The 22430-nt window shown below is 42.5% G+C and overlaps 2 protein-coding genes across 4 annotated transcripts in view; one reads left to right on the forward strand and one right to left on the reverse strand.

Annotated features, from left to right (window-relative positions):
* Nucleotides 1–22430, forward strand: part of Nak (Numb-associated kinase) — a 119673-nt gene that overhangs the window by 19458 nt on the left and 77785 nt on the right. For all 3 annotated transcript variants that reach the window (XM_065437951.2, XM_065437958.2, XM_065437942.2), the window contains 3 exons: nucleotides 10847–10968; nucleotides 17547–17628; nucleotides 19638–19770. In XM_065437951.2, coding sequence (XP_065294023.1) covers nucleotides 10847–10968; nucleotides 17547–17628; nucleotides 19638–19770 — 337 coding nt within the window. The remainder of the gene's footprint in view (nucleotides 1–10846; nucleotides 10969–17546; nucleotides 17629–19637; nucleotides 19771–22430) is intronic.
* On the reverse strand, nucleotides 11998–13421 carry LOC135905581 (piggyBac transposable element-derived protein 4-like). Its single transcript, XM_065436523.2, has 2 exons — nucleotides 13223–13421; nucleotides 11998–13137 (listed from the first exon to the last, which is right to left on the reverse strand). Exons 1-2 carry the CDS (start codon nucleotides 13408–13410, stop codon nucleotides 12189–12191), a joined length of 1137 nt encoding a protein of 378 aa, XP_065292595.1. The 5' UTR covers nucleotides 13411–13421; the 3' UTR covers nucleotides 11998–12188.

Raw genomic sequence — 22430 nt, forward strand, 5'->3', positions numbered from 1 at the left:
TATACTTTGTCTAGAGAGGAGCACACTTGCCAGCTACAGAATCACTTTGATCCACTTAAAAAGATAAGATCATAAAATGAATTGGCAGAAAGATTGTAGCACTAAAAGTATAAGAGACTGAAGTATTGCAGGTGGAGAAATACAAGTACAATATCTGTAATGTACTGACAGTACAGTACTGACACTGTTGATGCTGTACTGCAAATCAAATTGAACAGCAGTGTAGAAAGACATGTTTAAGCTGTGATTGGTCTCGATAACCTTATTAATAATGGTCTGATTTAATAAATAGAGGCAGCGATAGCATTGAGTAACCTTTCAAAAACCCATTTTGATTTTCTGTGCCTTTCATTTTATGTGCTATAAACAAAATATATTTGTCTGCATGTGTGAGAGCACGTTGACATCCCAGTCTTTTGCAATGATAGTGATGCAATACGTTATTGCCTCCCTTAGTGACTGTGAAGTAGCTGTCTATAAGTAATACATAGTATCCAAAACATTAACTGCAGATCCTGTATATATATTCCAGATCCTGCTTGGAAAGAGCGTTTCCCCCCTCCCCCCATAAATATATTGAGCCATATATGCAAATAGATAACTGCACTTGGATAGTATGGATTCAAAGTTTCATTGTGTCAAGACTTTTAGTTGTGGGGATGCTAGACTTCCGCGCTTCCCCTGATATTCTTTTCTCTGCTTGGCTCGTGTATCTCGTAATGTGGCTTCTGCGTGGCTGTGTGCTGTTGGCAGTTGGTGCAGTTGCAGAATAGTATGAGAGATAGCGCGAGTGTGGCGCTGCTAATGCCACCTAATGGCAAGCTTACTCGGGAGCAAAAGGGGGTACCCTTTTCCTCTTTGGCTTGGGGTCGGCCAGGTGCGTGGACGTTTCACGCACCCAACGGCACGTCTCGCGGGACTTTCCTGCAAAAGGCTTCGGAGTGAAACACCATGATGGATAAACACGATTGTTCGAATGCTCCACCGTTCACGTGACTGTACACGTGAACGATTAGGCATTGGTGAGAGCAGCATTCCGGGCAAGTTGATAATCGATTACTCAAGTATTATTGCGCCCTCTGTGACGTCCGTGTCTTCTGTTGCGCAATAATAGTCGATCAGGCATTGGTGTCCAGCATGGGGGCGAACATATGCACTCAATATCCTGTTGTGGTGAGTCGGACTTCCTCGGTTCACCAGCGCCCGTTGGCATGTCTATTGGCAGTAATTTGGGTAGTTAGCATTGGTGTATGAAAGGCACAATAAATGCCCTTGCGATTGTTTGCACTACTGAATTGTTATTCCTTTGTCCCAAGAGCATGTTTTATGCCCTGCATAGTATGCTAGACACTTTGCAGAAAACATGAAATGAATCCATACTGCTGTGGGAAAAGCACTTGGAATATTATATAGGGTTGCAGAGACGTCACAAAAACAAATTTTTGTTTAAATGGATATTAGTATAAACCTAATGGCAACGAAGCACATTTTATGCAGCCTCTGTGACTGCATACAATGTGCTTTTCGCTGTCATCCAGTTCAAGAGTGTATTGTGGTATTTTTGCATTTCGGGAATCATGAAACAAACTCTGGAGTTGAAAGAAAAGTGAAAATTTTCAACTGAGAAATTAAGTGTTTATGTGAACCATGAAGTATGAACTATGAAACGTTTCTACGAGGGGGGGCAATTTGGATAATTGTAAATTTGTCTTGCTTGGTGCATACATATGCAATATGGAGTTATGCATATTTCTTGATTTCTTTGAATAACTTGTGAGGAAAGCCTAATCCTTTATTGAAGCTGAAAGTTCTTAGCAAAACCAAAGCACTGAGCAAGGCCACATGGAATACAGTGATTTCACTCTTGCATTGAATGCACCAAATTGCACCAAGTGAGATTTCCTGTACAATCCTAGTAAACACATTTTGTTCCCAAGTGTGCCAAAATTAGCAACTGCGCGAAATTTTTGTGGACGGTATGGTCTCCACACGTGCGTAGCGAGCATGACTGAAGCAGCCTTATAAATCAAACACCCCGTTATCTCTTGCCGACCAATAATTCGGTCTCGACGGGGACCGCTAAACGTCCGAATAATTGGGAGTCCTAATTGTTAGATTCATCAGAAAACAAGTGAATTTATTCCACAATTGGCTAAAGAAGTAAGCTGTATTCTTGGATGACCACTTTCATGGATACTTCCACTTTCACAGGATTTCGCGTGACTAGCATCATTCACCTTGACGTCTAGGAGTGACACCCTTCTTCTCACTTCCAGGGACGCTATCATCCGTCAACGTGTGCGGTGCTAGTCATGCAAAATGTTGTGAAAGTATCCGCAAAAGTAATCATCCAATAAGGTTTATCAACGTGTCGCTGCATGCACATACGCTTGTCTGCGATTTGGACAGTCCGTATCTCTACATTTGTCATGCTGTTGCCACAGATAGATGAAAAGTACTACAATCAATGCATGCACTGAATCTTCAGCCCCTGCCAACATAACAAGGCCGCGATTGTGTAGCGATGTATTTTCCGATGACGCTCTTTTTCACATGTCGTCAGTCATAAAAGAGACGCTTTGACAATGTTATCTATGGGATCAGTTGACCATGAGTGGTGGATGGTAAGAACATCATAGAATTGAACGGAAAGCATCGCTACAGAATTGCTGCCTAGAAGTAAGCTGCACTGCGATAGCTGAGTGACGGCAAGTTTTATAGCAAAAGTCATTGTCCGGCACCATGACTGTTGCACTTTGTTGTATCTTGGGTTAATAAACCGTGCTTGTTGGCAGTCTGATTTTGGAGCTTTCTCTGCGTCATGCCTGAGAGTCTACAAACCCTGCTGTAGTGCCTTTGTGCGTTGCCGAGTGGAGGAGCGTTGTGCCCTTTCCTGACCGTCGCTCATAGGGTGAGCCTTGCACAAACCCATCTTCACAGCTTTAAGGTGTTCAAAAATTTCATCCTGAACATCCTGAATTTCAAAATTTAAAAATCCTGAACTCTTGTTTCCTTGCCTGGCTACTGATCATTATCTTTGTCTTCTGCATATTAATCTTCAACTCCACTTTTACACTCTCTCTGTTGAGGTCTTCAATCATTTGTTGTAACTCGTGTGCAGTGTTGCCGAATATAACAATGTCCTCGGCAAACCGAAGGTTGTTGAGATATTCGCCGTAGATCCTTACTCCTAAGCCTTCCCAGTTTAATAGCTTGAATACTTCTTCCAAGCATGCAGTGAATAGCATTGAAGAGATTGTCTCTCCTTGTCTGACCCCTTTCTTTATAAGTATCTTCCTATTTTTCTTGTGGAGAATTAAGGTAGCTGTGGAATCTGTAGATACTTTCCAAGATATTTACGAAAGCGTCCTGTACTCCTTGATTACGTAATGCCTCTACGGCTGCTGGTATCTCTACTGAATCAAATGGCTATTCGTAATCTATGAAAGCTATATAGAGAGGCTGGTTGTACTCTGCGGATTTCTCGATTACCTGATTGATGACATGGATGGGATCCATTGTAGGGTATGCCTTCCTGAAACCTGCCTGTTCTCTTGGTTGACGGAGGTCCAGTGTTGCCCTTATTCGATTGGAGATTGTCTTGGTGAATATTTTATATAATGCTGGAAGTAAGCTAATGGGCCTATAATTTTTCAGATCTTTAAAAGTCTCCCTTTTTGTGGACTAATATAATGTTTGCATTCTTCCAGTTTTTCCTGGGACCCATAAAGTTGGTAGACAGTTCGCATAAAGGGCACCAGTTTTTCACTCAATATGTCTCCTCCATCTTTGATTAAATCGACTTGTAGTACTTCTTTTCCTGCCGCTTTTCCCCATTTCATGTCTTACAAGGCCCTTCTAACTTCATCGCTAGTTATAGAAGGAGCCCCTGTAACCTGTTCATTACTGCTTCGAATGGAGGTATCGTGGCTGCTTTGGGTACTATACAGGTCAGTATAGAATTCTTCCGCTGCTTTTATTGTATCTTTGAGATTGCTGATGATATTACCCTGCTTATCTTTCAGTGCATACATCTTGATTTGTCAAGTTTCCTTCTCGCAGATTACTGGCTGCGTCCATTTTTTACTGCTTCCCCAGTCTTTTTTTGTGGTATAATTTCGAATATCCCTCATTTTCTCCTTGTTGATTAGTTTTCACAGTTCCAAGAATTTTATCTGATCGCTTGAGTTGGACACTTCCATTCCTTGTCGTTTCTTTATTAGGCCCTTGTTGCTTGGGAGAGCTTACCTACTGGTTGCCTTGGTGCCTTACCTCCTACTTCAATTGCTGCTTCTGAAGCCTAGTTATGGGTTCATTCATTGCCTTTATGTCATCTTCGTTTCTCTGTTCTAAGGCTGTATGTTTGTTTGCAAGTGCCAACCTGAATTGGTCTGCCTTTACCCTTACTGCGTCTAGGTTGGCCTGTTTCTTCTTGATCAATTCTACTCTTTCTCTCTTCAAATTGAGGTGAATCCTAGCCCTCACTCCTGCACTATGCTGGGATCAACAGAAAGTATGAAATCAATTTAATTTCTTGTTTCACCATTAGGGCTTTTCCGGGTCCACTTTTTGTTCCGACACTTCCTGAAGGTGTTCATTATTCGCAGCTTATTGCTTTCTTTGAATGCTACCAACATCTCTCCTCGAGTGTTCCTAAAATCCACGCCGTAGTTGCCAATTGCTTGTTCGCCAGCCTGCTTTTTCCCCACTTTCGCATTGAAGTCACCCATGACTATAGTATACTGAGTTTGCACTTTTCTCATCGCTAATTCAACATCTTCATAAAACTAATCTACTTCATCATCATCATGACTGGATGTTGTAGCGTAGGCTTGTACTACCTTTAATCTGTACTTCTTATTAAGTTTGATTATGACTACTGCTGCCCTCTCATTAATGCTGTAGAATTGGTGTAATCTAAAGCAATGCTTGAGCATTAATACGGGCTCAAGGAGGCTGGCCTGGCTCAGAACATTAATGACATTGAGTCTGGTGAGGTGTTGCTGGCTAATGCTAACTCTAACATTGCTGAAAATATGGCTTAGCTAATAAAGACATCTAACGTAGCATCTCAGTAGCTTTATTCAATTAGCAATAAATGAATTGCAGCAAGCTGGGTGAACAGGTTTGTTGTCTTTATTTAAATTAAAGGGATACTCAAATTTAGGCTTTCATTATTTGTATTTAGAGGTGGAGCAGCTTTGTTTTACAGCAAGCAAATACATTCTGAAATGGCACTTGTCAATTTTAAGGGTTCGAAAGTGCCTTTAACATGTCTAGCAGTTGGCATTCATTTGTTCCAGTGTGCCCTGAAATCTGTTTTTAGGTGCTCCAAACTGCTTCAAAAATTGCTCCAAACCTCAATTCATCAGTCTACGAGCAGTCTACGCAAGCTTTCGCCCCTCCACATGTTCAGACGATACGCCCCTCTGCCAGTTGGTCAGTTTTAGAACTAGTAGAACCACCTCTCTGTATGTTGGAAGTCGCTGTAGTCCCAGGGTAGTACAGTCGAACCCACTTATAACGATATATAACAATATATTGGTTATAACTATGAGAAGCAGCTGCACCGTCAACTTTTGTATGTGTTCCACGGTGAAATAACCTGCTTACTACAATGCCCCTATGCCGGATTAGTGGTTGTAACGATGAAGTCTGGCTGCTGGGTGTCCGAGCCGAAAGGTAGTGAAATGCGTAATCCTTGAAAAGAAAAAAATTAAAACGAGAAATTTTAGCCGCTGCAAGATGGGCCGCTGCTCCAACAGCCGCCGCATGCTAGTTTTTTAGCCATCTTCGCACGCCTCTCTCCTGTTGCCCTTTCACCCCTCCGAACACGAATGGGCTGTGCCCATAGCTCTAAACCGCCCCACCTTCCGAAACACAAATGGACCGCGTCAACCGCGCTGTTTGCAGGTTGCTAGCATATTGCTCACTATCTCCTCATTCAGCGCAGTTCTGAAAACAGCTTAATCGCACGCGTTTGTCTTTGTTGGTTGCGTCGAAATCGTTCCTGGCCACTCAGTTTCTCAGCCTCGTTCGACCAACAGTTCGTTTTACTTGCCGCCGAAACGGAAGATGGCTGATCCGCCTGCTAATCATTGGCAATGCATGATGTTGCCAGTGAAAACAAAGCGCACGGCCATAGATTTGGAAACTAGGTGCTTCTAACGGATGGAGGCGATCGTATAGTGACTGTGACGACGGCAGCGATGGTGTGGTAGGGCAGGCTGCCTCAACGTTGTCCTCACAGGAGGTCCGGCAGATGATTCAGTCCCTCCGGGGCTTCGTTTTTGCGAGGAACCTTCCACTGCACTATGTGGAGCACCTGGATGCCTTGGAGGATGTAGACAAGCATCGTGTAAAGCATGCAAGACTGACGGACATTAGGTTTTCTCGTGCAAGCCAGTGAGAAGTGCTTGGCGAGATGCTTGTGGTGATCTCGCCTCAGCGTTTCTTCTGAATTTCTCAAGCTTACAGGCTGCTGCGACAGCCTTCTCGCAATCTTTAAAAGGCCCCTTTTGGGGCCACCAAAGCGATGCCTCGGCGGTGCTCGCATATCGCGTGCCGCCTGTGACCCCTCTTTGCAGTTGTTATAGCAGTGCTCTTCTTTAACACTGACAGCCGCGGCTTGTTACATGCGATTGGAGCTCCCAGAAAGCAGTTAAAACGAGTGAACACAATCAGCAGCTGGATGGAGGAAGGTGCTGGGGAGGGGCACTGACCTCCCTGCTATTATAGTTTTCTCACATCAGCTCTGCCATTACCCAGTTTTGATTTTTTCATGTAACCCGTTTAAACAATTGTTGGTTATAACGATGGAATTTTCGTGGCAATTGAATATTGTTATAAGTGGGTTTGATTGTAGTACATCTTTTACTGCATGTACAAGTCTTTAGGCTGTATCTACTGCTTTGCTGTTTTGGTTCATGGCTTGTGCTTTACAGGTCATGTGGCTCCACAACACTATAGTTCACTACAGAGAAAACCCATAATGTAGCAATATAACCAATTCACTTACTGAGCCATAAAACTATTACTTTGCAGATGCAAAAGTTCCGTTCAACTTGTGATGGTTTTGCAAAATTGTAGCACTTTTGTTCTGTTATTGTATACACTTTGTGCTAGAAAGTACAAGTGCCTACATAAACGGTGGTGGCTACCCGTTATCTGTGTTCTCTTCCTGATACACACCTCTTGCTGGTGAAAACTTCTTTTCAATTTTGCTTTTTTCACTTATTTACCTGCCTGTGCAGGTTATTTAACAAGTTATATGTGATTGTCCTGAATAGCACTGTGCCAATTTCATTATTAGAATGTTTCAACTACATAATCAAGGGATACAAAAAAGAAAAGCTGAGCTGTGTTAGTTTATTACCCTTGTACAATACCAAAAAATTCACTCTTATCATCAGAAAAGGCTAGGTAAACCAGAAAATACAAATGACAAACAGCTGGCGACACTGCCTTTAAGTTTACTTGGACCTAGTTAATCCTTAGTTGGTAATGGCTACATTGTATTATAAGAAAACCAAACTCTGCACTTGGCAAGTTTCAAGAACTTTTACTAATCCACAGCGGCCCAAATATGAAAGTACAGCAGAATCTTGTTAAACAGAACCTCAAGGGACTGGAGAGAGATGTTCTGATAAACAAAAGTTCTGTTTATCGAGAAAGATGTGCAGGTGTGAAGGCACTGTACGTTATACAGCTACTTCGAAAGAAGAAAAAACCCACAGAAACCAACAAGGCGTTTAGCACATATTCTGGAAGCAGCACAGTAGGTAGGCACTGATAACTTGGACTCAGCAGGGGCCACCTACAATTCCACATAAATGAAAGTTTAAAATAATATATATGCCAGAAGTGACTTTATTATTTGCCAAGTGGGAATCAAAATAATGATGATAATAAAAAGTTGCCAGATGCGTTGCTGCACACCCATATGCTTGCATGCGATCTGGTCATTCTGTATCAACCATTGTCATGCTGTTGATACAGATGGAGCAAAGTACTGTTAATGCATGCTTCAAATCTATATCCTCTGTCAACTTGAACAGAGGTCGGCTGTGCTTTGATAGTAGAATAACTGCAGGTTTTTTTGCAAGTCATTTTCAGGTCCTTTCCTCTCTTTATTGCTGCTTTTTTTTTTGGCGCAAATATAGAGTGTGGAAGTGCGTCTATTTAACATGTAAAGAAATATGTAGGATGTGCGGGGTGTGCTACACATTCAGTATTTGTCATCTTTTATTCAGCAAACCCCATCTTTTAGAATATGGTGCAGTTGTATAGAATCTGCGCAAACTAGGTGACATTAAGAAGCTGGAAGCCATTCAGAAGGCCGTTCAGTTTGCTTACCTGTAGCTTGACCCCCTTTCATCAGCCATGCCTTTGCTACATTGAAGGCGAAACCACATGCACGTGATATTGAAGTGACTGCGACAAGCGACAGATTTTGCCATTGTGGAGGGCAATCCATCATTGTCGCATGGCTGTTTTTCACCAGCCAGAAAATTTCGCTTGTCGCCCAGAAGTTCTTATTGCAGCTTCTGCCTGTTACTGTGTGATTTCGCAATATGGCAGAAACCAGTCCACCCACTTCGATCTGAATTTGCTCTTGCTACTTGCTCTTGGCCGTGACAGCAAGAAATAAATATTAAAGTCAGCCTTTGCTTTGTCTCATCGCCAGCTGAGAACAAGGTATTGTCAATGTTTTGTCGTTATTACTGAGATCAGTTTGTTTTGCTGCTGTTAGGCCTGAGATGCCACTGAGAGCTGAAAAAGTGTTTCATTTTTACCTACCAGATGGTGCCACAGCATTTCATGCTGGCAACATGGAATGAATTTTACTGGGGATGTATATTAAAACCAGATCTATACACTCTGGTTAAAACATTGGCTTTGTGGCGTGTTAGAGATTTTTTTTTTATGGGTGTATGGTTGTATTTATTCAGAAAGCAATGGAAATTTGTGGGGACATCTTTTTTTGTGATGTCACACCCATGTGATTGCTCTATGCGGCATCGCTGGTCACTGTCGCTTGAATATTGCGTACATGTGGTTGCCTCTTTACAGCATCTATCAGTACATAGAAATATTGAATAATTAAAATTTCTTCATTCTAACATTAACTCATCTCATCTTTCGAAGAATGATAATTTGCTTTACCACTTTGTCTTCTACATGCGGTTTTTTTATAGATGTAGAATCATGGGAACGTATGCTACATCAGAGCCGACTATCCTACACATGCACTCTTAATGACCTTAAAGGGACACTAACGGCAAATACTAAGTCAATGTGGACTGTTTACATACCATTCCGGAAACCTCGCAATGCTTGTTTCGGGCCAAGAAAAGACTTAGTTTACGAGAAAATTGCATCTGAAGGGTCCAAATACCCTTTGCTGCCGTCGGCGAGTAAAACGATGCCTGACAGACGGTGGTACCGAGCCAAGACAGAGTGGTGGATTCGCCGCTGCAGCTGCTTTTTTGGTCGAGTGGCGTACACCGTTCGGACATCCCACAAAATCACATGAAAGTGGAGTTCTCTGCTACTTGCAGTTGAGCCAACAAACCTAGCGCAGCACTACGCGATAACGAAACTAGTGAAGCACGAAAGTGTGGGCAGCGTGGAGCCGAGCAAAAATGAAACCTTTCGACCGCCCGCATCGTTGTCAAGGGTAATTTCAATGAGTTCTTTTTTTTCCAAAAATGAAATACAACTGGACAAGTAGCATTTTATTTCATCTTATAATACAATACAAGAATGTTTGTTGCAATGAGTGGTTGAGTACTAGCAACAGAATGTAACTGAGGAGTGGTCTCATCATCGGGCAAGTGCTTGAATGTCCCGGGGGAGTCCTTAATAATGTCCTGCATTTACCTCAATTTCTCGATTAGTAAGGCTCTTTTCGCGATAATATTGACGCCTTAGAGATTCTCGAGCACCAATCTATCACTTTAGCTTGACTTATTTCCCTTTTTTGTCCCTTTAATGTCAAGCCATACTTTTCACATACCGACACTTTTAAATAGTTTTTGCTTGAATGTCGAAAGATAGAACTGTTTACTTGGTGGTGCTGTCTGTTTATTACCAGTTCGTATGTTTCTTGATGCTCCAACAAATCATTAACAATTTTTTTTGTGTGTGTGTGTACTTTTCCAGTCAATTTGCATCTATGTTATAGGTGCCTCGCTGGTGTCACCCGTTTTGTTTATTTTTTGTGCCTTCTTGGTCTTGATATGATTTTTTTTTCCAGTTTTTAGTCAATAGCTCATTTGTTTTCATTACTTCCTGTTGACTGCTTTCTGTTTGCCATTTCTCTTTATAGTTACAATAACTATGTAATGTTTTCTTTTTCTCTTTTATATTGTTTGTTGTAGTGTTTTTTATTATTACATTCTTGTACTCCCACTCCTGCCATAGCCCCTCCATGGGCTGCAGTATGTGTAAATAAGAGAAGTAAAATGGCACAATGCCTAATCAACCTTTAATGTTAATGTGGCTTTGAATATATTCATGTCAAACTGGGAATTTGCTAATGATGTGCTTGTCCTTGTATCACCATGCCCTACTTTTCTGGCGGAGCTCAGTTACAAAATTCAGTTACAAAACTCTGTCACCACCCTGTCTAGATACTTTGAGGTTATCTTGTGAGCTGCTGAAAATGAAGGAGCCTTGTAGTGTAAAAATAGCTGGGAACTAGGTCCTTCTAGAAGAATGTTCTTCCCCCTTGGCATCCACACTTAAAATTTGGTGTTTCTTGTGCCCAACCTAAATATACCTTTTGTGTAATTGTGCTTGGTGTGTGGCCTCAGTATTGAGTTTCTACACGCGGGGATTTCAGGTGGAAAATATTCTAATCAGCGACTCTGGCCACTATGTACTCTGCGACTTTGGGAGTGCCACTGCCAAGAGCCTCAATCCTCAGGTGCAGGGAGTGGCAGCAGTGGAAGAGGAAATCCTCAAGTAAGTAGCTTGGCTGCAGTTGTATTAGCTACTCAGTCAGCTTCTATGGTGAATCTTGTCACAACTAAGTCATCATGAGGCAAGTAGTGGCAAACTGTAGTTGCAACTGGTGGTGATCATGCAGCCAAGCACTGCTCAAACTGTAGGCAGGATGAGCCCATCAGATCAGCAGCAATTGCCTTTGCATGCTTATTTATTTAATATTAACTCTTTCGGGACCGGGGAAAAAACGGGCAATTCTGATGGGTGTCAAAAATTATTTTTTATTACGAATAGTCATTACGCTATATTGCTGCAATGTTTATCAAAATGTAGCTAATTAGATGGTCTTTCATGCATAAAGAACGGTTAGACTTAAAAGTGATATATAATATTTTAAAAAAAATCTCAAATTCAAGATTTGCTGAAAGAACAACATAAAAAAGTTGGAAAAGTCATGGATATACAAGTGGAAAAACATAATAAAAAAAATTCAAGATATACAAAATGTGCTACAATGCCTCCTTTCTTGCTTGTGAAAATTTGGCACGCGTATCTACAACTGTCTTTTTTTTTTGTGTGAAATCTAGCTTGCACCAGTGGTCAGCCACTCAGGTCCCACGGTTCTTGTGCCACTCGACGAAGCAGTTCCGGGCAGTCGTAAAACACAAGTGAACTTGGCATGTGCTGCAAAAGACATTAGTTTTGAGCTCGATTTTCTTCTGCTCATAGCACAGCTTGCAGTTTCTGCGTTTTGCCACTTTTTCCGGCTTGTGGAGTGCATGTTTTGCGACGGGTGGTGGAGGCGTGTGTGCTTGCTTGGCACCGTCAAGATTCAGAAGCTGCCGAATGAGCTCTTCTCTAAAAGCTAGGTGGTCAAACCCGGCAGTCCGTGCCAGCTCAGGAATCTCTGGGTGCAATGTGCGGTGAGCTTGGAAGAGTACGAAACTGTTCACACATGCAATATCGATGCAGTGGAAGAACAGAGTCTTCCACCACCGTACGCTTCTCATGAGAACATTATAATATCCAATCATTTGATCCGATTTATCTGCGCCTAGCATGCCAGCATTATAATCATGGATCAGCAGAGGCTTTGTTATAGATATCTGAGTCCAGGAGTTTTGCCTTCTTTCCCTTCTTTTTGCGGTGACCGTGTCATTTGCAGTATGAACCGTGCTCATCATGTTGACAACACGCCGGTCTTTCCACTGAAGGTACAGGATGTTCTGATCGCGCAACTATCGAATGTCGCCACGTCGAGCTTTTTTTTCCCACCGTGCATCCTTCAGTTCGGCAGGAAATCCTCGGCGATCCTTGCGTGTGGTTCCGCAAGCCAATGTTTTTCGGCTGAGAAGATGACTGAACAGGCTAGTAGAAGTGTAAAAATTGTCCATAAAGATCCTGTAGCCCTGATCAAGATATCTGTGACACAGCTGGCAAACTACGTCGAAAGCTAAGCCATGGGGCCCTGGCTGCTCACGCTTACCGGTATACACACTAAACTGCACAGTATATCCGGTGCCAGGGTCAGCTAGGACCCACAGCTTGTAGCCCCATTTTGTTACTTTATCTTTGATATACTGTCGGATGCCTGACCGCCCTTTCGATTTCACCATGCGCTCATCCACGGAAAGATCGCGATGTGGCTGGAAAAGATTCGCTGACACTTCGTTCATGTGTTGCAGGAGCCACCACATGTATCGGAGCTTTCCTCTTGAACTTTGAGTGACATCGTCCAAGTCTGCAACTTGCAACATTGCGAGTAGAGCTATGAACCGGCGTCGCCGCATGATCCGTGGTGGGAGCAGACCGCTGTACAGATCTCCTACGTTCCAATACAGCTTCAGCCGAGGAACCTTCACAACGCCCATGTAAATTACGAGTCCGATAAACTTTAGCATTTCACTTGGGGTGACTTCTTCCCAAGATCCATCGGAACAAGCATGCGTTGGTTTTTCCAAAATGTGAGTCCAAGCATACTTGTTCGTGTTGTCACAAATTGTTTCGATCACATTCATCGAGAAAAACAGAAGAAAGAAGTCCAGAGCAGTCAAGAATTTCTTTGATCCGCTTCTGAGCGCCACGCCCACTTCTGCGTCCAAGTACACGCCAGGTTCCCGTCGCGGCGAAAACTCAATCCGCTTCTGCGCTGGCGGCAGCAGATCATTGCCGTAGCTTGTTGAGACCCTATCAAGTAAAGATAAAATAATGAGAACATATAGCGAGCCCGTTCACCTACTCCAGAAAGAAATGAATGTGGAACTATGCTCACCTTCGGCTACTAGATGAAGTCCGTGGCTCATCATCATCCGAATCGGAGTCCGAAATAAAATCGGAGCTGCCGAAGTCGTCTTCAGACTCTTCGCTGCTCGGTTCATCAAAAAAATCCGTTGCCGAAGCAGCGGAATCGCGCGATTGACGGCGTTCTTTTCGAGCGACCGGATGCGAGCACGACGCCATTTTCCACTGCGTTCGCCGCCGCCGCAATCGAGAAAATTCTCTCTCGCGTATCGCCACCTGCTGGAAATGAAAGAAACTATGCCGAAACCGAGAGTCTAGTTCCTGACGACCTCCTAGATGGAGCTACATGTCCAAGCGCGCGGAAATTTGAACGGGGCAGTGCGCGCAAAACCGTCGATCATATATGATCGATGGCCTATGGGCTGGTCCCGAAAGTGTTAAAGTGAAACTTCCTTTGGCTCTTCATCCCATTTTGTGGATGAATGTTTGGGTGAGTAAACTGTGCTGGTCTTGTAGACAACATAATTAAGGCTCGGCCAATCTCGGAGATAGTGTAATCAAAGATGGTTGCTTGATGGGCTGATCCTGATACCAGTGCACAGTAAGTTTCATCGCAAGGGTTTTAATATGGGGATCCTGAAGGCAATGCAACGTCGCAACACCCACTCGCCTCATATCGGTAATCAGTTAAGCTAACCAATAACTCCTTAGCACCATATCGCAGCAGGTTTGCCGGGAAGCTATTGATTGATTTTGACAGTAATCTTCCAGTGGTTTCTGCCCAATTATTACTGCTGCTGCTACTTGTACCAACTACTACTTTACAAAGGAATAAACAAACATTACAAGATCTGCATGTCTTGTTGCTGTGTCACTGCATTCTAGTCAGTCTTGAATGGAAGGTGCACATGTGTCCCACCTCTCTGAGCGGGGTGAAACAGCAGTGCAGCTCCATATCTGCAGTTTTGTTGCTGTGACACATATAATTGAAAAGCAATTAAACCTGATTGTTTCAGCATTGAAATACAACCCAGCTTTTCCAGTTCGACTGCTTCCATTGCCCCTTTAAAGTGGGCATGTTAGCAGTAACCACGAATTGCTGGTACTTAAATTCTGCCATTGCAGAACTTGCTTTGTGTGTGTGTTTACTTTTGTGTTGCCTATCTCGATTTTAAGGATGACCATATAAGCTTGTGAGGTGGCTTTCTGGAACAGTTGTTTTGAAGCATGAAATGCCTCCTCAGTTCAGTAAAAATGGTCAACACACCTAATTCCCAATTTTTCCCCCCCTCTGTTTGACTCGGCCAAGAATGAAAACATAGTGCAGTAGAATGCATGTACACTTTCCTACTGATAAGAAATGGCCAGTGTTTGGAATGACGCCACTTTGGCCTGTATGGAGGCAATACAGCAACGTTCACTCAGAATTTGCTAGTACAAAATAAAATGTATCATGCAAATGCACAGTGTAGATAAGAGTTGTGGAGTTGGAATGATCCTGGAATTGTTCCACATTTTTGAAAACCCAGAATGACAATAGAATGATGCCGCCAGTCAAGCAGATGGAATGAAATGGGAGCCCGAGATTCTGGAATAGAGTTGAAATGGAATGGACACATAGTCCTTGGTTTTAAGTGAGACTACAAAACCAGTAAATTTGCCAATTAGACTAATCTAAAATTACCAATTTATTACATTCTCTCTTTTTTTTTTTAATGAATACTGGATCTTTCAGTATCTACCTATAGGTGACTACCTCTGCCACGGTAAATATAAACACAGTATTTTATACTTCCGAAGACCCAGTAATCTTTTGGAATTACAATGCTGAAGTGCATTTAAAAACAGCAACTTCTAGTCGTGAAGAATGATTGGATTTATCAAGTGCATGCTTGACCTACAACATCTGTATTGAGGCCAAAAACAAACTGTTGCACCCTGCACAAGTCCACAAGGATTTGGAATACACATCAAGTTTTTTGCACACTGTCTATTATCAAGAAGCCACGGTAACTGGTGCTCAGAGAGGTGCTGGGAAAAATGGTGGCTGTTATTACACCAGTAAATGCGAAACAAAAAATTATCGTCCTGCAAAACATATCTATGCGTTTCATTTTTCTGTTCGCCATCAAAGCAGCAGAATGAGTGAGCTGTATGCATGGCGTGCTCAACGGGGCAAAACTATTTCATACTTTTCTTTGCTCGAATAAAAATAGTGGTGGAAGAATTAAAGGTTTTTAGAAATTACGCATTTTATTTAAAAGGCAATTATACCTTGCCTGCATTGCAGCGTGCTGTGTTGTCGTGAACTGCTTAGCACATGAGCAACTTACGTGAAGCTAACTTCAGCAGTCAGGAGCAGGTAGGTGTAGGCTAGTAGTATATGCAAAATTGGGGCACCATTCTGCTTGAAATTAGTGTAATGTTTGGCTGGGAAAAACCAGGCTTACTCTTAAATTGAAAAAAAAAGAAGAAATTATACGAGATGAAGCGAAATTTCACTTATGAACACCGCAGTCAGTCAGCCTGTCATGTGCTCCGTTCTTCCGAAATTGATGCGTTTTAGAGATACTTGTATTAGGATGACAAGAACTAAATATATTTTGCCATCACGTAATTTATTTGTGACTTCAACTTATGCAGCCAACAATACGTATGTCTTTAAGGAGATTACAGATAACACATTCTAAACAGGCCGCAAAGTGTGTTTGTTGTGAAAAAAAATGGTATGCAACATTCTCCTGTTGTTAAGACTTCAAAAATATGTTTTAGTTACTAGGCATGCAAATGCGCAAGTAATAAACAATTGGAGAAAGCGTTTCATTTATTGGTATTGAAAGAACGGAATGTATGAGCTCAGCCACTGCAGGAGTAGTAAAGGTCCAGCTCTCAGCATTTCGAGGAGTTTTAAGGAGTGGAATTACTGTAATCTCAACTCTCCGGAATGGAGTGCAAAATGCGAGTTGCCTATTCCGCAACTCTGGTCAATGTAAAAGGAAATTTAAGCTGGCAAGGCTCACTCAAAAGTGGAAATGCTAAACTGAAGTCATGTATTGTACTTTTCGAGATTGACTGTTACAGTTACTTGGCAAAGTTTCAAGTCATGATGTCTGGAGAAATCTGTTTTAATGTACAGGTTTGTCTCTATGAGGTGTCCTCATCTGAACTTAACGCACAGGAAATTTTCGGAACCATTTCCTTGGAAATAAGGTGTGCGTTAGAATCGGGGGAAATGCGTAATTACGTATTGTAAGGCGCTGTTTTCGTTTGAAATTGGCATGTTTGACAGGAGATAGCGTGTTTCTGACACACTCGCTGTTCCTTAGCAACACCAAGATCAATGCTACAGTCATTGGGGTCACCATCAATTGCAGCTGTGTGCATGCTGACCAGTCAAGTTTTAATTACCTGGCAAAAGCCAATTTTAGGATCGAAATAGTGAAACTTTTGAACTGTAGAGATGTATGGACACTGGCCAGGACTTTTGGCCGGTATCAAGTTAACTTAAAAATAGAATTAACAGTATTCAAAATAATGGAAGTCTTCTGTAGTTTATTTAGTGCATCACAGTGGACACAAAAAGGGGTGCACACTTCAATATCTTGAATGTAAGGCCAGGTAGTTTTTTTAACTAAAATTGTAAGCTCCCTGCTGCATTTACACTAATACTAATTTCCTTAGGTGTTAATGACAGCATGCATGACGAAGTAGTTCTGCAGAAACCCGCAAGATGGAGAGAAGTAATTTATAAAGGGAAAATGGATGAGGAAAAGGGAACGGGTGGATGTCTGATTTTCCCTTTATAAAACAGCATTGCATAATGGCAGACTTGTTCAAAATGCATTATAGGGCTGCTAAATAAGTGCTTTTTGTTGTAATACTAACTGCTACATTCAATTTATTGGTTCAGTCTTGTATTTAATTTTCCGACTCGTGTCACAGTGGCTTGGTGGACGTGACATTCTGCTGCTGAGCATAAGGCCACAGGCTCAATTCGTGGCCGTGGTTCTGATTGGGGCGTAGTGCAAGAATGCTTGTGCACTGTGGTTTGGATGTGCATCAAAGTTCCAGGTGGTCAAAATTAATCGGGAGACCCATCGCATGGCCTCTCTTGTAGCCTATGTATTACTTTAGGGTGTTAAATCCAATCAATCAATAAGTAAATCATGACTTTTCTGAGGTGCATTGAGGTAAATGAATGGGAGTGTTTGTATTACTGATAAAAGTTAGGCGTGGAACTGCAGCACCCTGCTCCCACCCTGCATATTTTATCAAAATGTAATTTCAGTATATTCTGTTTATTTAAAATGCTACTCTTTTCACCCTTTGTACATAATGGTTCTCTTGCATTTCAGGTACACAACGCTTGCCTACCGTGCACCTGAGATGGTGGAGCTCTACAGTGGGAAACTCATCACGACAAAAGCAGATATTTGGGTAAGAATTTTAGTTTAGGAAGATATGTTTTTCATGTTTATTCTGCATGAGACTTACACCGAGATAATGTGACCTATGAAAACTCGTGTAGAGCAAGTGCACATGTTGAGAAGTCAGAGGAAGTTCACTGATTGACAGGAGCAGTACAGCATGGCTTCTACAACAGAGTGGAGTTAGTTGAGAGGCAGTTAATGAGCAGCAGCAGACAGACAACCATCTCCTCTTGTGTGTCTGCCTGTTTCCACCAGCACACAAGAATTGTATGCTCTCCCCTTGCCAGATAATATGCCCCAACAGTGCACCCTGGAATGGCTATCTATGGCTTGTGGCCACCTTCCAATACAAACTCACCAACTGCTAGTCCTAAGAAAAAAAGAAAAGTGTTGATTGTAGAAGCAGCTTGTGTTCATCTTTGCACATTGTCTGCATGCTTCAGTACCCTTTTTAGAAAGGACTTTGGTGGTAGAGGTAAGCAAAACGTAGTGCTTTGTCATTTGTCCACTCACCACTTTGTTGGCACATGCATATAAGGTGTTGCTCTTGTACATTGATATTTTTTTGGCATATATAAGGAACCCCAAGTAGCCTTCACTTCAAGCTCCCCTACGGTGCTAAAATTTTGGGTGATCAAACCCATTCAGTCGGCAAGTACAACCATTAAATTACGGTTAAAGTGTGTTGAAGTTGTCCCATGGTGCATCTCATGGTACTTGGAAGAGTGCTTTCAACATTGTCCTATTTTTGTACTACAGTAAAACCTCATAAATTCAGATTTCATAGGATTGAAAAAAATGTCTGAATTACCTGAATGTCAAATTATTGAAAGTATCGAGAAAGCTATAAACATATGCTTGCTATGTCAACACGCTTTTATTTACTGAAGTAATTGGCAAATTATGTTTCTGTTTTGCACAAAAGACGTGGAAGTTTCAATTCTCATCATCTTGTGATGAATCAGCGCTCGCTGCAGCGAAGGCCTCGCGACTTCCTTCGCAGCACGGCCGCGGCATGCGTCTTCACCTGAGATGCGCTTTTCCCTACCACGTGCGCATCCCAATTACTTTTTAGCCAGTGAGCTGGTCACCAACAGATTGTCCATCAATCGCAATGTAGCCGGCGCTCTTCATCCTCGACAACTTTGCACTAAGATAGAACAAATCTAATGTTTGCTGCAACCACTGTGGTTGAAACTGCTGCTGTTATTGGCGCGATCATGGATGGTGACGTGGTACTCAAGGCATAGAGCCGATGCACGCGCCAAGTCAAAATGAAACTGTTGCAACCGTTGCGGACTAAACTGTGGTTACTATCGACATGATCATGGTTGGCGACTACATTGTTATGAAGGCATGCGGCCGACGCGGTTTTATGTGCGACAGTAAACGCAAGAATAAAGGCTCTAAGGGCAAAAATAGGTACGAAGCATTCCGGCGTTGCTGTCATTCACATACTATTTCCGGAGGTGACTATGGCAATGCGGACTATGCCACTTCGTTTTGGTTGGACGCTGGTGCCGTTTTTGCACTTTTGCGTCGCACATTTGCAGCGCTCCACGCTCGCCGAGTTCCAAGAGTGGCCAGAATTAAGTGATGTGCGGCTAAATGCATCTGAATTAATAAGAGTTTGATGGCACTAATTAGTGCAAAGACCTGCTGGGACCGGAGGACGAGTCTGAATTATCCGATTTTCCGAATTACCGAGGTTTTACTGTATTAAATTTTAACTTTTCTCCCGAGGGTGTGCACTGTGAGTTTACAGCAAAATTATAAAGTACCAAGAAAAGGGAGCCTGGTTGACTAGATTATACTGGAAAACCTTGACTTCATTCTCAACTCACTTGCCTCATTCAACTGTTTCAGCTACTGCTACTAGTTCAATAACTATGTATTATTGAATTTTCATTCTCTCCACCCTTGTTGTGCAGTCATGATGACTGCATAGTGTGTATCAGATGTGTGTACCAACATGCGAGCATAGAGGCTGATTTTTGTCTCTTCCTACTCCTACAGGCCTTGGGCTGTTTGCTATACAAGTTGTGCTTCTTCAGCTTGCCCTTCGGTGAGAGTGCCCTTGCTATTCAGAGTGGGAACTTCACCATACCTGACAACTCTCGCTATTCCAAGCAAATGCATTCCCTCATCCGTGAGTGCTAGTTCTTCGTAATAATGCTGTGTCCTTTGTTATAATCGGGGTGTTTACCAACTGGGAAAACCGGGAATTCTCAGGGATTTTGAATAGTCTCGAAATACTCGGGGAAAACTTGAGGAATTTGTGCCTCTATCAGGGAAAATGAGCAGTATTATTGTTGAAAGGGAACAAAAGTTGCGGTAATGCTGGCTCGAGTAACAGAGAGGAATCGTGACGAATCCTTTTTGGTGCTCTCGCACGCAGATCCGCTTGTAGCTGTAAACACCACTGCAGCAAATGTAGGCCTAGTTCCTTTGACGTTTGCTATTAAACTTCTTGCTGTTCTTTGCCGTGTTTTTAATTGAAAGAATTTGCTGTTGTCTGCAATGGCACTGACTCCGCCTTTGTGGTCCTCACGATTGGCTTCGAAGCTCTGAAAGCAGAGTGCGTTGCATAATGCCGGTTCCTGAAAGTCAGCTTCACTTCAGTACAGAAATGCTACGTGGTGAAACATGCAAAATTATTGCGGTGAAGCATAACAAGCGTGGGAGGAGGCAATTTTCAAGAGAAACAGTATATATTCCTTCATTATACATGCGTGCACTCACCATCTCCTGTCACAGTACGAGCACCGATATGCCTAATATGTGTACTGGCAGGCCTTCAGAGCTCTTTCAGACGTGCCTGTGGCGATTTGAGCCTTTAAGGGCAGTAAAAAACATGCGCTCATTTTTTTCAAACTGCCCGACTTTTCGGACGTTTTCGCGGTCTCTAGAGAGTCTGAAAAATCAGACGTTAACTGTACAACTCGCCAAGAGGATGCTTCAAATGGTCCGTGGAGCAAACACACGAAACGAGGACGAGAGCAGTAAGGACTGCTGCATTGAGGAATGATTGGGAAAGGAACTGTACTGCCTTTTCTTTGAAGGAGCTTGAGCTCAAAAAGCAAAGTGTTGGCTGACGCCGTGATGCAGGTGACCCTCAGTCAAACCAAAATAAGCTCTTTAAAGCAGTGAAACGCAACACTGAGGCATTGTGCACAGGCTGAGAGTATGTCGGGACACTTGAGGTTACCAGCTGTTGAGAGAGAATCTTGCTTGTTACAAAGTTCGGGTCTCACACCAATGCGCTTGCTATCGGCTGATAGAAATAGCTTACCTGCGAAAATATGTGCTTCTGTATGCATCTACTTTTTATACATTTTTGGGAATGTTCGACAATGGGTTTTACCATTTTTTTCGAAAGTATTTTTTTCGCTGTACATTTTTCTAACTCCTCCCTTCTGTTTTCTTTTTGAATGAAATAATTACTACTCCTTACTATTCAAACTGGATTAATTTGTTTCTTATTCTTTAACATGCTTACTATAGAGTGACATCATCGGGCGACATGGTGTCAGGCCGCCTTGACATTCAGGGAATTTTGCAATGGCACTCGGAAAGCCTGGGAAACTCGGGGAGTTTGGAAATGTTACCTTGATAGTCACCCTGATAATCTCTTGATGCTCATGGAAATTTGGGGGAACAGTAGTGACGCGAGGAAAGATACGGACACCTCTAGCAATGAAGCTACTCTTTCTACATTTCAGAATACTACTGCAGTCGTATGGCTTTCTTTTTTGATGCCTCCACTAACGTACTTAGAATGGTGCGCCTCTATCAGAGTTTGAAAACACTACTGGTAGTTCGCAGGTTTTGTTGCCATTGGTTTAGCTGAATAATGAGGATAGGAATGTTGGTCAGAACTGCTGGGCTGCCCCAAATCTGGTTCAGGTGTCATACAAGAACTGGGGAGGAGGGGAAGTCTAAGCTCACTTTTTAACTTTGCTACATGTTTGGGTTATGCAGCAATAGTCCATGATATAGAGTGATATACCATGAGTGTGGCATGCTCATTATTGACCAACCATACACAGGGGGCATGCGCAGTCTTTCTCACACACGCAGTAATGTAGCTTGTCATGTGGATATTCATATTGGCTGTCAGCCCTTTTCTGAACCTTTGTTGTGCAGTTTCATTATATATTGTCGATGCATATTTGCCGTGTCAGCCATTCTTTTCCTGAACTGTGTAGTGCAGTTCCATTAAGTATTGTAGGCCCTAGCGAAGAATATGTTACTTAGATATTGCAGAATTTCACAGCAACTGAAGGTGATTTGTGACTGGGCAGAAGTTAATTTATGTGCCTGTTGTGCCTGAATGCACCAAGAGGCCAAACCTACTATCGCCTGCCAGATAAAATTTCCCAGTAAATTTTACTGAAATGGTGTGGCACTGAATAAAATAATGTGCCACTGAATAAAATGGCATGAGAACATTTGTAGATTAAGGTTATAAGGGCCATGACCATAGGTCTCTTCTGAGAATAGAAATACAGTGGAATCTTGATATGTTGAACAGCACGGTGATTGCGAAATATTTCGATATAGCCAGAATTTGATACATAAAATCATGTAAAAACGCGTCAAAAACTTCTGCAAATCAATCAATCAACCAAGGGCCCATGCCGATCAGGGATCGTTGTTCGGAGCAAGCGTTCGGTTGCGCCATGTGAATTTGGCCTAGGCCATGCAGACTTTATCAGCCGTGATGGATGGATGGATGGAATAACTTTGATGAAAGGTCCTGCTAGCTATGGGGTACAAGGTCCCATAGAGCGGGCTACTCAGCCGGGA

This window comes from Dermacentor albipictus, chromosome 1, assembly GCF_038994185.2.
Source record: "Dermacentor albipictus isolate Rhodes 1998 colony chromosome 1, USDA_Dalb.pri_finalv2, whole genome shotgun sequence".
Lineage (NCBI taxonomy): Eukaryota > Metazoa > Arthropoda > Arachnida > Ixodida > Ixodidae > Dermacentor > Dermacentor albipictus.